General features: G+C 44.2%; 1 protein-coding gene across 6 annotated transcripts in view; it reads right to left on the bottom strand.

Moving 5' to 3' along the window:
• The window catches only part of C2CD3 (C2 domain containing 3 centriole elongation regulator), a 124,264-nt gene that overhangs the window by 52,896 nt on the left and 58,174 nt on the right, over nt 1-13,194 (bottom strand). For all 6 annotated transcript variants that reach the window (XM_045293111.1, XM_045293112.1, XM_045293107.1 and 3 more), the window contains exons 18-23: nt 12,811-12,994; nt 11,100-11,272; nt 10,243-10,366; nt 7,949-8,217; nt 5,330-5,419; nt 3,876-4,478 (exon numbers count right to left, since the gene is read on the bottom strand). In XM_045293111.1, coding sequence (XP_045149046.1) covers nt 3,876-4,478; nt 5,330-5,419; nt 7,949-8,217; nt 10,243-10,366; nt 11,100-11,272; nt 12,811-12,994 — 1,443 coding nt within the window. The remainder of the gene's footprint in view (nt 1-3,875; nt 4,479-5,329; nt 5,420-7,948; nt 8,218-10,242; nt 10,367-11,099; nt 11,273-12,810; nt 12,995-13,194) is intronic.

The following is a 13,194-nucleotide window of genomic DNA, read 5'->3' as shown; positions in this document are numbered from 1 at the left end:
AATTCAAATTTGTGAGTCTTTATTATCACCGGAATCCAGAGGGGTTTAACTAAACAGTCCAAGATCACTCTCCCAGTAAGTAGCAGAGTTAAAGTCATGAATTTGCAACTTACTGGTTTGCTGGAAATTAAAATGGGATTTAACTTATAGAGCAGAGGGAACTAACAGTTCTTCAGAATGTCAAAGTATGCTTCCTAGAAAAGACAGGCTTCATTTCAATCGAGGAAGCTGGAAATAGTTGATTCACGAATGATAGTATCTAATTTTTCCCATCTTCTATTTTCAAATGGCCTGTTTTCTTCAAAATGAAATGTGTCTAATTTATTAAAACCCTCACAAGTAGAAAGCAAGGGCGAGTCATGGATAGGAGAAAAGCCCAAAGCAACACATTAAATTCATCTCAAGAAACGACATGGAAGGATGATGTCTTGGCCATCTTGTGCTGCTGTGTCAGAAACACGACAAGGGCGGGTGGGGTGTGGCTCTGACATACAGAAAGAAATTTGCTCACAGTTTAGGATGCTAGAAGTTTGAGCCATGGCAGCTAGCTCTACGAGAAAGTCCTCTCTCTGCTGGCTCTGGGGGAAGGCCCTTGTCTCTTCTGAGCTTTTGCTCCTGGGCAGTCTTCTTGTGGCTTGGAAGCCTCTTTCCCCATCTCTGCTAGCTCAGCTTGCTTATTTATTCTCTCTTATAGCTCCAAAAAGAGTGCTGGTGGTACAGTGGCATGTGTTGGGCTGCTAACTGCAAGGTCAGCAGTTTGAAGCCACCCGGTGCTCATGAGAAATATGGGACTTTCTCCTCCTGTAAAGAGTTACTGCCTCGGAAACTCACAGGGGCAGTTCTACCCTGTTGTTAGGGCTGCTATGAGTTGGCATTAACTTGATGGCAGTGAATTTGTTTTTTGGATATTTCAAAAAAGATAGACTCAAGACACATTCATGCCGATCGTGCACCATTAACATAACCAAACAACTCATTCCCAAATGAAGTTATAATCACAGGCATAAAAGGAATTATAACATTTTTGAGGGGCAAAATGTAATCCTTAACAGATAAGATGGGCAATTAGAGGGAATGGTTCACCCATTCAACAAACAACAATCAAATGCCATGCCTAGTACAAATAAGACCGTCAGGATAAAAAGTTTACATTAGTGCAGTGGTTCTCAACCTGGGGGGCACGACCTCATCGGAAAACACATTACGATTTGCTTTAGGATTCCTAACAGTCGAGTTAGTTTATTGTGCCAAGCTGGCCGATAAACCCATGTGGGGCTAATTGAAGGGTGGAGAGATAAATGGCTCAGTGAGCCTCGCCTTTAGAGTTCTCGGGTCTCTTGCTTTCTGATGGTCGGACCAGGGTGCAGGTGCCTTAGCTAGTCCCCTGCTTCAACTGACAAGGCTCACTTTCTGCAAGACATCTCTAAGGAGAAGCCACATGGACCTACCCCGATGCAACCCTGGGTGCTGGAGCACAGGTGTGGAGACCCCTGCCAGTGCTGAGATGCTTACACATTCACTGACTCGGCTTTCCTTCTGCAGTCGGCATCATTGTGTCTGTTTTGTGAGATGGAGGAGGACTTTGTGGATTGGTGTTGGACCATATGGGTTAATGGGTTTATGTTGGACTTGTGGGCTTGGGCCACACTGGGTTGGGATGTTTTCTTGATGTGCACTTGACCTTTATATAAAACTCTCTCTTATACATGAGTTTCTGTGGATTTGTTTCTCTAAAGTACCCAGACTAATACAACAGTAACAAAATTATAGTTATGAAGTAGCAACGAAATAATTTTATGGTTGGGGGTCACCACCACATGAGGAATTGTGTAAAAGGGTTGCGGCATTAAGAAGGTTGGGAACCACTGCATTAGTGTGATGTGAAGTATGGGAGAAATAGAGGACTTAAAAAGTTAACTACTTCTGATGTCATTCCGTAAATGCTTGAGTTCTGATCCTTGAACCTATAGCCAGTATCCTACACCTATTTCCTTCAGCAAAGTAAGGTTAAAAGCCAAGTGAGCAAAAACAATCTTGTCTGCAGTCTCTGAGGTAACCTTAGACCAGCCCAGATAAAATAAGGCATATAGAATTTGGCTCCATGGAGCCGGACTTATACTTGCTGAGTCTAGAGAGAGCCAGAGAATTTGGAAAAGATTAGGCAGACACATTCAATCCTCCTCTTACGCATACCTGCCCAGCACAAAGTTACCAGGGCTGAAATATGGTGTGTGACTCATTTTGCTCAAGCGGAAGAAAGAATAGCTAACTACATTATAGGATTGTTGACATTAGTGATCATGTGAGTGAGGAATTCAGTCTGGCCACCTCTAATTCCTTCTCCAGAAACAAATCCTGACTCGTCTGCTTTGCAGATCCGTAATATATAGTACTCTTTCGGCCTGCTTAACATCATCTCCCCTCCCCCTCATGCATCCTCTCTCACCGAGCCAATCCAGATTCCTTATCACACCTAACATGTACTAACCACCTGCTTCATGTCTCTGTGCCTCCACTCATGTTGTGCTTCTGTTTCAAATACTTCCCTTTCCCCTTCTCTTATGTCTTTGAAACTCGGGTGAAGTGTGACCCCACTGAGATGGCTCCTTTGAAATAAAGAGGGGTCCCATCCCTGTACTTCCAGGCCCCACCAGAAATAACCATTACATAGTTCTCATGCTTCACTCTCATGATTGATTTATTACTCTATTTTCCCAGTCGACTGTAAACTCACTGAAATCGGGAACTATTTTATATTCATCTCTGAAGTATCAGGATCAAGTACATAAATCAACAAATAATTAATAAGAAAGGCATCCGGCACATACTGGCCCTCACAAAATGTTAGCTTTTTCCTTTTCTTTGGGTCAATTCTTTAGAGCTCCAGGACATGCTGAACAGACAGGAGGGACAGCCTGGTCGGTGTCATGAAAAGACTAGCCTTCTAGATGGTATGACGGGTTCTTAGACATCTGATTCAAAGTAGTTCCCTAAAGGCACACATTTTTATTTTCAACACATTCGCTGAGTTCTTACAAGGTTCTAGGCCAGGCGTCCTCAAATTACGGCTTGCGGGCCACATGCGGCCCACCGAGGACATTTATCCAGCCCGCCGGGTGTTTTTGCCCCGTTGTCTTTTTACTTCAAAATAAGAAATGTGCAGTGTGCATAGGAATTTGTTCACAGGTGTTTTTTTTTAAACTATAGTCCGGCCCTCCAACGGGTCTGAGGGACAGTGACCTGGCAGTTTCAGGACCCCTGGCCTAGGCCCTACATGATGTGCGGAGCGCTGCTGACTGGTGGACGCACTCTGCAACGGCAAAGGTCGGAGGCTGTTCTCAGAGTCCCAGCGACCCTGTCAAGGGACTGCTACCCTGTAAGGCCCTTTTCAAAGCAGCCAGTTATGGTCTTCTTTTTGAAATTTCAAGTTAAACAAAACACTCCTAAATTATGATGAAACTTTCATTATGAAATAATGGAAGAACATTTACTAGCTTGTGAGCTTGGGCAGGTTATCCAACTTGTCTGAGCTCCCATTCCATGGCTGTAAATGGGTCTAAGGTTCCTGGTCATTACAAAGATTCTGCACTTGGTTACTAACATCAAGGTTAATGGTTCCAACCCAACCAGAGGTGCTGAGGAAGAAAGGCCTGGTGATATGATTCTATATAAATAATAGCGAAGACAAATTTATGGAGCAGTTCTCTTCAACACTAGGGTTTGCCACGAGTTGTAACTGACCCAACAGCAATGGGTTTGTTTTGTAGAACAGGAGCACTGGGAGGATTATGCACAATAGTGGCTGGGATGGGTTATCACGTTTGACACAGAACAGGTGCTCCAGTCACATGAGCTGAGCCTGGCTCCTCACTTACCACTGACAGTTAGTGTTCTCGCTGACCTCTCCCCGAGTCTGGTCAGGTCCACGTAGGCTGAGCCAATCCAGGTGTCAGTCTGGTGGGGCCGCTCCACACTATCATTGCCATAAGCCCGCCACACCTGGATCTCGAACCTCTCTTCCCTGAAGTACCAAAGCAGGGACGGGCCCCTGCTGACCTCCGCTCTTTTGAATGCTTTGAAAGTAACCATGACCTGGTCTTTGGTTGCAGATTCCTTAGGCTTCTTGAGAGGAGTCCAAAAGCCTTTGTGGTCATACAGCTTGTAGCGCAGGTAGCAGTAAGTACTCCTGTGGAGGTGCTTCTGGCCGGCAAGCAGCACACAATGCATGGGCAGCCAGAGCCTGGGAGTGGAGATGGTGACGGTGGCTGGCTCCTCTTGGTCCATATTGACAAGATCCTTCAGGTTATTGTCAAAGTTCCAGCCCAACAGCTCAGCAGCTTCCAGCACCCGCTCCCGGTCTCCAGGATGGGTGAAGGAAACGGAAAGCTCCAGGCCACCCACCATCTTCTGCATAAGCTCCAGGTTGTGAGGCAGGATGCCATCTACTGGAGATATGACAGGATACCACCCTGAGATCCCTTGTGGGAGAAAAGAAAGATTTTCAATTATCGTCTTACAAGCAAAATACAAGACAACACAAAACAAAACAGACTTAACCACTCTTCACCCCAGAGCCATCACCTTGGGGGTAGAAGCTGAATGTAAGCACAGATGCACAGTGAGTTTGTGCTTCATCTGAAAGGCAGTGACCTTGGTAGACAGAGCAAAGGCTAGGAGATGGAAGCCGAGTTTTCCTTTGGCCTGCCATGAAACTAGCGCGTCATTCTGGGAGAGCCCTGAGTCTCTCATCTCTCAGCTTTTGTTACAGCTCATCTTGCCTCCCTGGTAGTTTCATTCTTCTGGGGCATTACTTCATATCCTTGCTTTTTCTCTAGTTAGCAAGAAGAATGTAATATGGGCAAATCCTGATTTAATTTCTAGTCCTGGCAGTTACCAGCTGCATAATTTTTGTAAATCACTTAACTTCTCTGCACCTAAATTTTTCATCTGCCAAATAAAAATGATACGATCCTGTATGTTTGCCAGGCAGGGTTATCATAGAGCACAAACAAATGTTTTACCAAGTGCTACACAATATAATGGGTATCACCATATTCATTATTATATCATCATCATCATCTTTCCAAGATGAAGATAACAGTGTAATATTTTGAGCTTCTTCGCTCTATTAGATGACCTTGAGAATGCTTAGGAGAGGATGTAAAATGTGAAGAAAACCTTTTGAGTATGTGAGGGAATTGAGAAGCTTCTGTTTAGGGCTCATATTACTTTTGTTTATCTTACGAAGGTGATCCAGCAAGAGATACCCTCTTGTGTGGAAGTGAATGGGAAAGAGTAAGACTAGGAAGCGATCACCCAGAATCCTTACCAGACCTCTTGACCAGGAGCTCTTTGGTTGGAATCTTCACTACTCCAAGCAGATACTCTTTGGATGTGTGGAGACTGGTTATATCACTGGCTGTTAAATCAAACAAGAGAGAGAACCGGGCTGTTGACTAAGAGCGGTGTCTACAGTATATCCATACACTCCTCTACTGATACTTACTGAGTCTCAGTTTGGATGATAGGGGACATCTTGTTTATAGCTTAGTCAAGAGTTTGAATCCCCTCTGTCATTTTAAAAAATTAAACATTTTATTTTGAAAACTGTCAGACTTTGAAAAAATTTTAAGACTATTATAGTACACTTCTATATTCTCTTCCCTTGAATTCACTCATTAACATCTTGACACATTGGCTTTATCTGTGTGTATGTACATGTCTCTGTCATCTCCATAAGAAACAACTTAGCAAATCTCAAAAGAATAAATATTGTCTGAGACGACTACTATAAAATAAACACTAAGACAAAGGCGGCTTCTGTTCTCAAGTCTTCTAATCTTCTAGTCCAGTTTCCCAGGCAATGAGGGAGTTTGCCTCACTAGAGCTCATGGACTATTCCACTCCTTTATTTGTACATCTTAAAAACCACTTCAACAAGGGAGGCCTCAACTCAACCAGGTGAGTTTCCCATGACGGGGAGAGAGGGATAAGGACCAATCAGTTCCTGCCATATTTCATGGTCACCTCTACAAGAATGATCAGTAAACCTTGCTGGAAACCCAAGTCAAGAGGCGATGGGGTAGGGGTCCTATCTGTCCTGGGACTCCCAATAATTTAACTGAACGCTACCTTAAGCACATTGCTATCAGATTAAAGGAATGGACAAGCTCCCACGAGAGTAAGGCTGAAATGCCTCAGTGAGGGAAGCAGATGACTTCTATCCCAAAGATACGGATGTGGAAGTCACTGGACGTTGGTCCAGAATTCTTACCTTGAAGGTGCTCAATAAATGACAGCTCAAGACTACCTACCAGAGACGTGGTATTTCGATACTCACCGCCTATTTACGACATTATAGCCCAGGTTTCGCCTTTGTGAATAAGCATCATTAAAGTTTTGGCCTCTCTCTAACCCTCATTGTTAGTGGAAATACTGTCCAGTCACCTAAATTATTTTCTGTACAAATCAACAATCCATGTATTTTGGTCTAAAAAATTATCTCATATATGTATACTTCCTTTTTTCTCAAGAGTTTTAAATTTTATACCACCAGCTAGATTAATGGTAATACCAATAGAACTACTATATGCCCCACGGGGATAATGTATAGCGTCTTTCAACAAAATAATAAGGATGTCTTTATGATGAGCCACCACGGACATATTTAAGTCACAGATAAATGAATGGGTTTTGAGCGTGCACTTACTTGTAGCCCTAGTCTAAGAAAAACTAGTTCTTATGACAAGCCCTGCTCAATACTTATCCCGATGGTCACACGTTAGGTGGAAAGTTCAGTTTGGTTTAAGGAGAACTGAGTAGGGGAGGCCACATGAATTAAGAGTAATGTAATATGCTTTTTGTATTTTCCAAACATTTGATATAAAAACATAAACAGTTTTTAAAGTCTGGGTATAGGCTACAATTAGGAATCAAAGAAAATGTTCATGATAAAAATTGTCTAGCTATCAATAAAGAACCCCTGGCTCGGCAAGTTCTTGAAAGGCTGCTTATTCTATCCTCCCTGCTTTTCAACAGAACCACAAGTACAGATAATTTTACATTAGTACCAAAACCCAGTTTCTCCTTTCTGTCAAACCAAACCCAACTCACTGCCACGGAGTCGATGCCAACTCAGAGTGACCCGGTAGGACAGGGGAGAAGCGACCCCGTGGTTTCTGAGGCTGTACCTGGTCACGGGATAGCAAGCCCTGGCTTTCTCTTGTGGAGCGGCTGGTGCTTTTTGACCTAACCACCAGCCAACGCATAACCACTACGCCAGCCACCAGGGCTCTTGACTCTCAGAACAACTTCCTATGGCAAATGGTTAATGTGCTCAGCTGCTATCTGAACGGCAGAAGCTTGGCGCCTACCCGGACATCTCTCAAAACAAAGGCCTGGCAGGCTAGGTAAGAAAACAAAACAGCCTTGGAAGCAGAGTGATGCTGTCACACATGGGGCTGCCAGGAGTCTCAGTCAATTTGACGGCAACTGGTTTTGGTTTTTTTATGCTTCTCCTAAAGAGAATGCCTTCTTTTCCCTCTAGACTATCTGGCATATGACAGTTTAAAAATTGTTTTTTAATAAACACCTTCACTTCTTTAAAGAAGAATACTTCCAAAAGTATTTTGCTATCTCCCAGAGTTTTCCAAGTTAAAAAAAAAAAAAATTCTTGAAAGGCCACCAAGTTGGCACCAGAAGCTGAGTTTCACTTCTAGTCTGGGACTTTGCTGACCTTCTAAAATTCAGTTGGATGCTCTTCCTATGTGGTCCCTAAACCGTATGTCTACACTCGTTATCCTAGATCAAGCTGCCTCCTTCAGTAGGCCCCATGGGGCCTGGATCAGTTTCTTGTTCACCATGCATCTCCAGCAACCAAGCACTAAGGCTGTGTCATGCAAGACAGAGCCCTTCTTAATCCTCATGGTCACAGTCCTTCAGTGCTCACCTGACTTGGTATCTTCATGATAAAGAGCAAAAGTAATTTCTGCAAACTCCAACAGCTCTGCCAGGAAACAGGCCTCTCCACTGCAGTGCTGAGTTACCACGTTACAGGAGAACTCGATGTGATGGGAGAATTCAGGGCAGAAGGAACAGGCCACAGGGCGGGTTTGACGCTGCTCTCCTTTGGGCAGGAAGGAGAGGTGAGTGGTGACAAAGGTGTTGACTCCAAATGTAGCACTGAACTGGAGACTGGGCTCCTTCTCGGCCAAAGCCCTGCAGGGAAGATGGGTGGGAATGAGGAGCCCTGGCAACATCAAAAATCAGCTTGCCTATCTGGAACACATCTCCACTACTTCTGAGGCGACCAAGAAGAAAGGCCAGCCACGCGCTTCCTGCCTGGCCTTATGGAGGAGCCACATGTGATTTCTTAGTAAACCAGAATGAAGGTTATAAGAAACACCCCCCATCTGCCCACTCTGAGGACAGGAGGACACTCCACTGTAGAGCTCAAGGCCATCAGCTGGAGACCACGACGACTCAACTGCAGCTGAATGTACATTAATGGAGAACAGACCCAATGGGGCATGATGGGGTGTCTTAATCAGAGGTGTCAGAAGGACTTACAAGGCTGGGCTCATGTGACACCTCACTTATTCAATCTTATCTAGAGGAAGGGAAGATGCTCCCTGACTGCCATTGCGTTGCTGCTGACTTAGAGTGACCCTACAGGACAGGGCAGGGCGACCCTGTGAATCTCTGAGACTGTAACTGTTTACAGGAGTAGAAAGCTCCATCTGCCCCTGTGGAGCGGCTATGGTTTCAAACTGCTGACCTTGCGGATGATAGCCCAAGGTGTAACCACTATGCCACCAGGGCCCCCAAGGGAAGATAAGAGTACGGCTAATGCTATAATCGGTTAAGATGCAGCAGTCACGTTTTGAAAGTTAAGATAGGGGAATCTTTGGCTTTTTGGTATTTTGTTTGTGCTTCGTCTTGTTTTTGGCCTCAATTCCTCATGGACACAGAGTGGCCTTGGCCGAAGCGGGTGTTTGAAATAGTGTTTTTATGTTCTACAGGAAAACACCAAAGTCTAGCTGTGAGACCAGCTCCAGATGGCAGGGGATGCTTTTCTTTCTTAGTACAGAGGACCATGATAGGACAGAACCTACACACCTTTAATTGACATGCTAAAGAATAGTCATGTGGTTTTTTTGAGTGTGCACACAGAATGAGATCATGTTTCTCTACAGAAACCAAGTCTTGCAGGACAAAGACCTCGGTGTGCTCAGAATCAACAGGAAGGCCAGAGGCTAGAGTGGATAAGCAGGAAGAGGAGCAGAAATACCAGAAGGTCAGAGCATGAAGGGTCTTATAGCCACTGGATTTTGCTTTGAATGACATGGTAAGTCGATGGTGGGTTTTATGCAGAAGCAGGTCAACATGATTGTGGCAGTTACATAAACTTGTGTCAACTTGAGAATAGAAGGGTGGAGGCCAGCCTATCAGGTCACAGACTGATGATGCCTCCTTGTGGGTATGGCCTTCTCATGAGGATTCTGGGAACTTCCTCCCTCTGCTTCGCTTTGCTGCTGAGAAACCACTCAGAGACCAGTGGCAGCTCTGAGATGCTTCCACTGCCACTAGATCCACAAGACATTGCACCCACTGGCCTGTGATCTTCCTGCATTTTGCATCATTGCATGTGCTGCATGAGTTTGAAGAGGAATTCATGGGCTAATATCAGATTTATGGACTTGATCTGGACTGGGCTGGGATGCTTTATTGATACATAATTACTTCTTGATATAAAGTTCTCTCTTACACATATATGAATGTCCCTGGATTTGTTTCTCTAGTCAACCGGAGCTAACACACTGCCTTACATTTTAGCAGGATGGCTGGCTAATGTTTTTAGAACAGACTAAGAGGGACATGCTGGAAAGCTAGAAGGCTATACTCGAGAGACTGAAATGCTTAACAGTTTTACAGAGGAGATGCAGTGACTGCTATGGCATGGCTTAAGGTCATATATATGACCACAGGAGTAAAGGGTCAAGTAGGCTAGAGGATAAGATTGTTGGAGAAGGTCAGGGGACAACATTACCAAGAATAGCTAATATAGGAAAACTTGCAAGTGATTTACTAACTTGTATTATGAAATGCTTTCTTAACAGAAAAAGAAAGGAGGAGGGTTGTGATTAGTAAACAGAATTGTACATGTAAGGTTTTTCGGTATCTGATTATCATATGGGCTACACGGGAAAAAGTTTGAGAATGGCTTTTCTGAAGCTGACTTACTTGGCTGCTGCTTGCAGACCACAGGCTCTGATGATGTGGACTGAGATGGAAACAGTTCGGGCAGCAAGAGCTCCCTCTGCTGTCCGTGGAGTACGCCTGTATCGGAGGCCCACATCCAGCAAGCCTAAAGAAGGAGGTTAAAAGGAAACACCGAACAGGCTGATCAGTGAGGGTCAGTTCCATCTTAATCTTGCAAAGGTAAGATTGTTTTGTTTTGGCAGATAGTCCAGCAAACACGCAGTTACTGGATTTAGGAGGCTAATCCTAATCTGATGATCTATTTGGAGGGGAGGTCACTCTGTTGGAAACATCAGTACGTATATACTATGGCTTAAAACCCCTACTTTCTCCTCTCCCCCCCCCCCACCCACATGGAGTTCTTAGCTCATGCTAACTACGAAGCAGCTTCATAAAGTTTGTGGAAGAATTCTGTTCTTTTAGTCCCTTTTTTCCATGAACTTTTTGAAGTCCCTCTACACATCAGCTCATGTTACCTTGGAATAGTATTTCTCTGAGTATACCTGATGTTAAAGGTGAAATCAACAGAGATCCATGGAATTATGAATTTTCTAAAATTACGGGTGGTATTTGCAAGGTATATTCTATACTCATTTTTCTAAAGAGAGGGTGTCGGATAGTTTCCATCAGATTCACAAAAGGTGGTTGTCAGCTGGGGATGGTCCAACTCGTTCGTGGTGATCTCATGTACAATAGAATAAAACTGACTTGGCCTGTGTCATGTTCAGGATTTTAGTGCTTGTTGTACCCTTTCTTCATTAAAAGTCACTAATTTGGAGGGAAAGGACTATTTATGTACACTGACTTTGAAAGGGAAAGACAAATATGGCTCCAACTACCTGATGATTGGTTCTTCACATCTTCCCTGTTCTCAAGCCTGGGGGTTAAAGGGAGATTAAAGGTCTGCATTCCTGCATCTTCACGGTGCTGCATGGTTATCATGGCACAGATCCTTGAGAGTGGCAAGGTTCCTTTAGCGACCATCTGGTCTCTCACATTAGGATAATAATATCTGTAAATACAAACGGTCAGTTGAAAGATTTAGGTGGATGGATGAGTCACTCTGCCCCAAGGATCAGCTTTTCAATATCTAGTTATCTTTGGGGCCCCGACTAGTGTGATGTAGCTGGGGTCTTGTCTGGCTGGATTTACTGCCCAATATGTGGAGGAGGGAACCTTGGTGGTGTAGTGGTTTCACACTGGGCTGCAATGTGCAAAGTCTGGCAGAGGGAAACCGCTCGTCTCTCTGCAGGAGGGAGACAGGGTTTTCTACTCCCGCAGTGACGGTCTTGGAAACAAACCCCCAGGGGCAGTGCTACCCTGTCTTATAAGGTTGCTATGAGGCAGTATCAACTTGATGGCAGTGGGTTTTTGGTTCTGTGCAAGAGGAACCTCACAAATTATGTGTTCAGGACAAAGCCCCATTTCCCAGAGCCTTTCTAACTGAGGTATCTGAATCAGATCTGGATCTCTGGTTGTAAGCACTCCTAAGAGGTTCTTTCTTTTCTGTAGCAATAAAAGTGGTTGTAAGTAAACTAGCGGAAATCCTTCCCAAGGCTCAACCATGTTTAGGTCAAGTCTCATTGAATTTGGAGGGGTAATAAGGATTCCCAAGTATCTCTCTTTTTTCCCCTCAAGTAAAACCTTCCATTATTGGATCACAGAGTTGTAAATCAAATATAGGTGATCTCTTTAAACCTGTTTTTCTCAAATTGTATTTAGAAGTTTCTGGCAGTAGGAAAACCAAACCTACTGCCAACTCATATTGACCTTACAGGGCAGCGTAGAGATGCTCTCTAGGGTTTCCATGACTACATCTGTGCGGGAGAAGACACCCTCATCATTCTCCCACGGAGCAGCTGGTGGTTCTGAACTGCAGACTTTGCGGTTGGCAGCCCAATGTAATCCACTCTCCCACCAGGGCTCCTTATGAGAATGCTTTTGAGAATAAGAATCCTTATGAGAATGCATCAGAGAATACCCCCTGATGCTTTTACCCATCCTTTCATATTAATAATTTTAAATCTCATTAGTAGGTTTCTTAGGGGTGGCTACCAATAGGTAAGCTGAATATCTTTATTCACGCAATTATGTTTCCTGGAAATCTTCTAAGACAAGGATAGATTTATATTTTACATGGGTTATTCTTCTGGCAGTGGGCAGAACAGAGGAAAAGAAATGAGCCGAGAAGCAAGAAGACTAGTTAAAAAGCAATCCCTGTTATGAGAGCCTGGACTAAATGAGGCAGTAAGAAAAGCAGAGAAAAGATTGCGATGTTTCAAGAGACACGAGATGGTAAAATGAGGCGATTTCACTTCCGAAAGTTAGTGAGAAATGTAGACGATAGTTTTCACTATGGCCCAATGATTGAACAGATTTCAGAAGCATCTGGACAAGCGTCACTGTCAAACCCAAATAATATAAAACAGAGCCAAAGGGACTACCTTAAGTTTCCTTTTAATAGTTCAGCCGAAGCTGGTTCGGGAGAGGAGGCTCTATGACTGTGCACTGCCTCTGGGACACAGGCCTGGGTTCTCTGTACTGTAATACCTGCACCAGACTTCAAACTGGACTCCACCTCCAGGCACGAGCCCGCGTGCGGAGAAGGCACTGAGCAGGAGCCGCTGCACTGGGACGTCGGTTGGCAGGAGCAGGGAGTGGTGGTGCTCACTATTGAAGACGGGATCTGGAACGCAGAGGGTGGTTGCAGATCTGAAGGGCTTCAGAGAGATTCCTTTGGGAAAGCAAAGCAAATCAGGATAATACAAAATATCATTGAGGGCTTTACATGCAGTAAGAAACATGACAATGACACTATATTTCTACCATCCTTTAAAAGGCACTTTAAAACTCTTTTGCTAGAAGTACTCCTGTGAGGAACACAGCAGACGTCATCATTAAGATTACGCAGACGAGGCTGTGAGGAGGTTCCAC

This window comes from Echinops telfairi, unplaced genomic scaffold, assembly GCF_000313985.2.
Source record: "Echinops telfairi isolate 266 unplaced genomic scaffold, ASM31398v2 ScPeMD7_1713;HRSCAF=2227, whole genome shotgun sequence".
Lineage (NCBI taxonomy): Eukaryota > Metazoa > Chordata > Mammalia > Afrosoricida > Tenrecidae > Echinops > Echinops telfairi.
The sequence above is the reverse complement of the archived record's forward strand: the minus strand, read 5'-3'. Positions and strand labels throughout refer to the sequence as shown.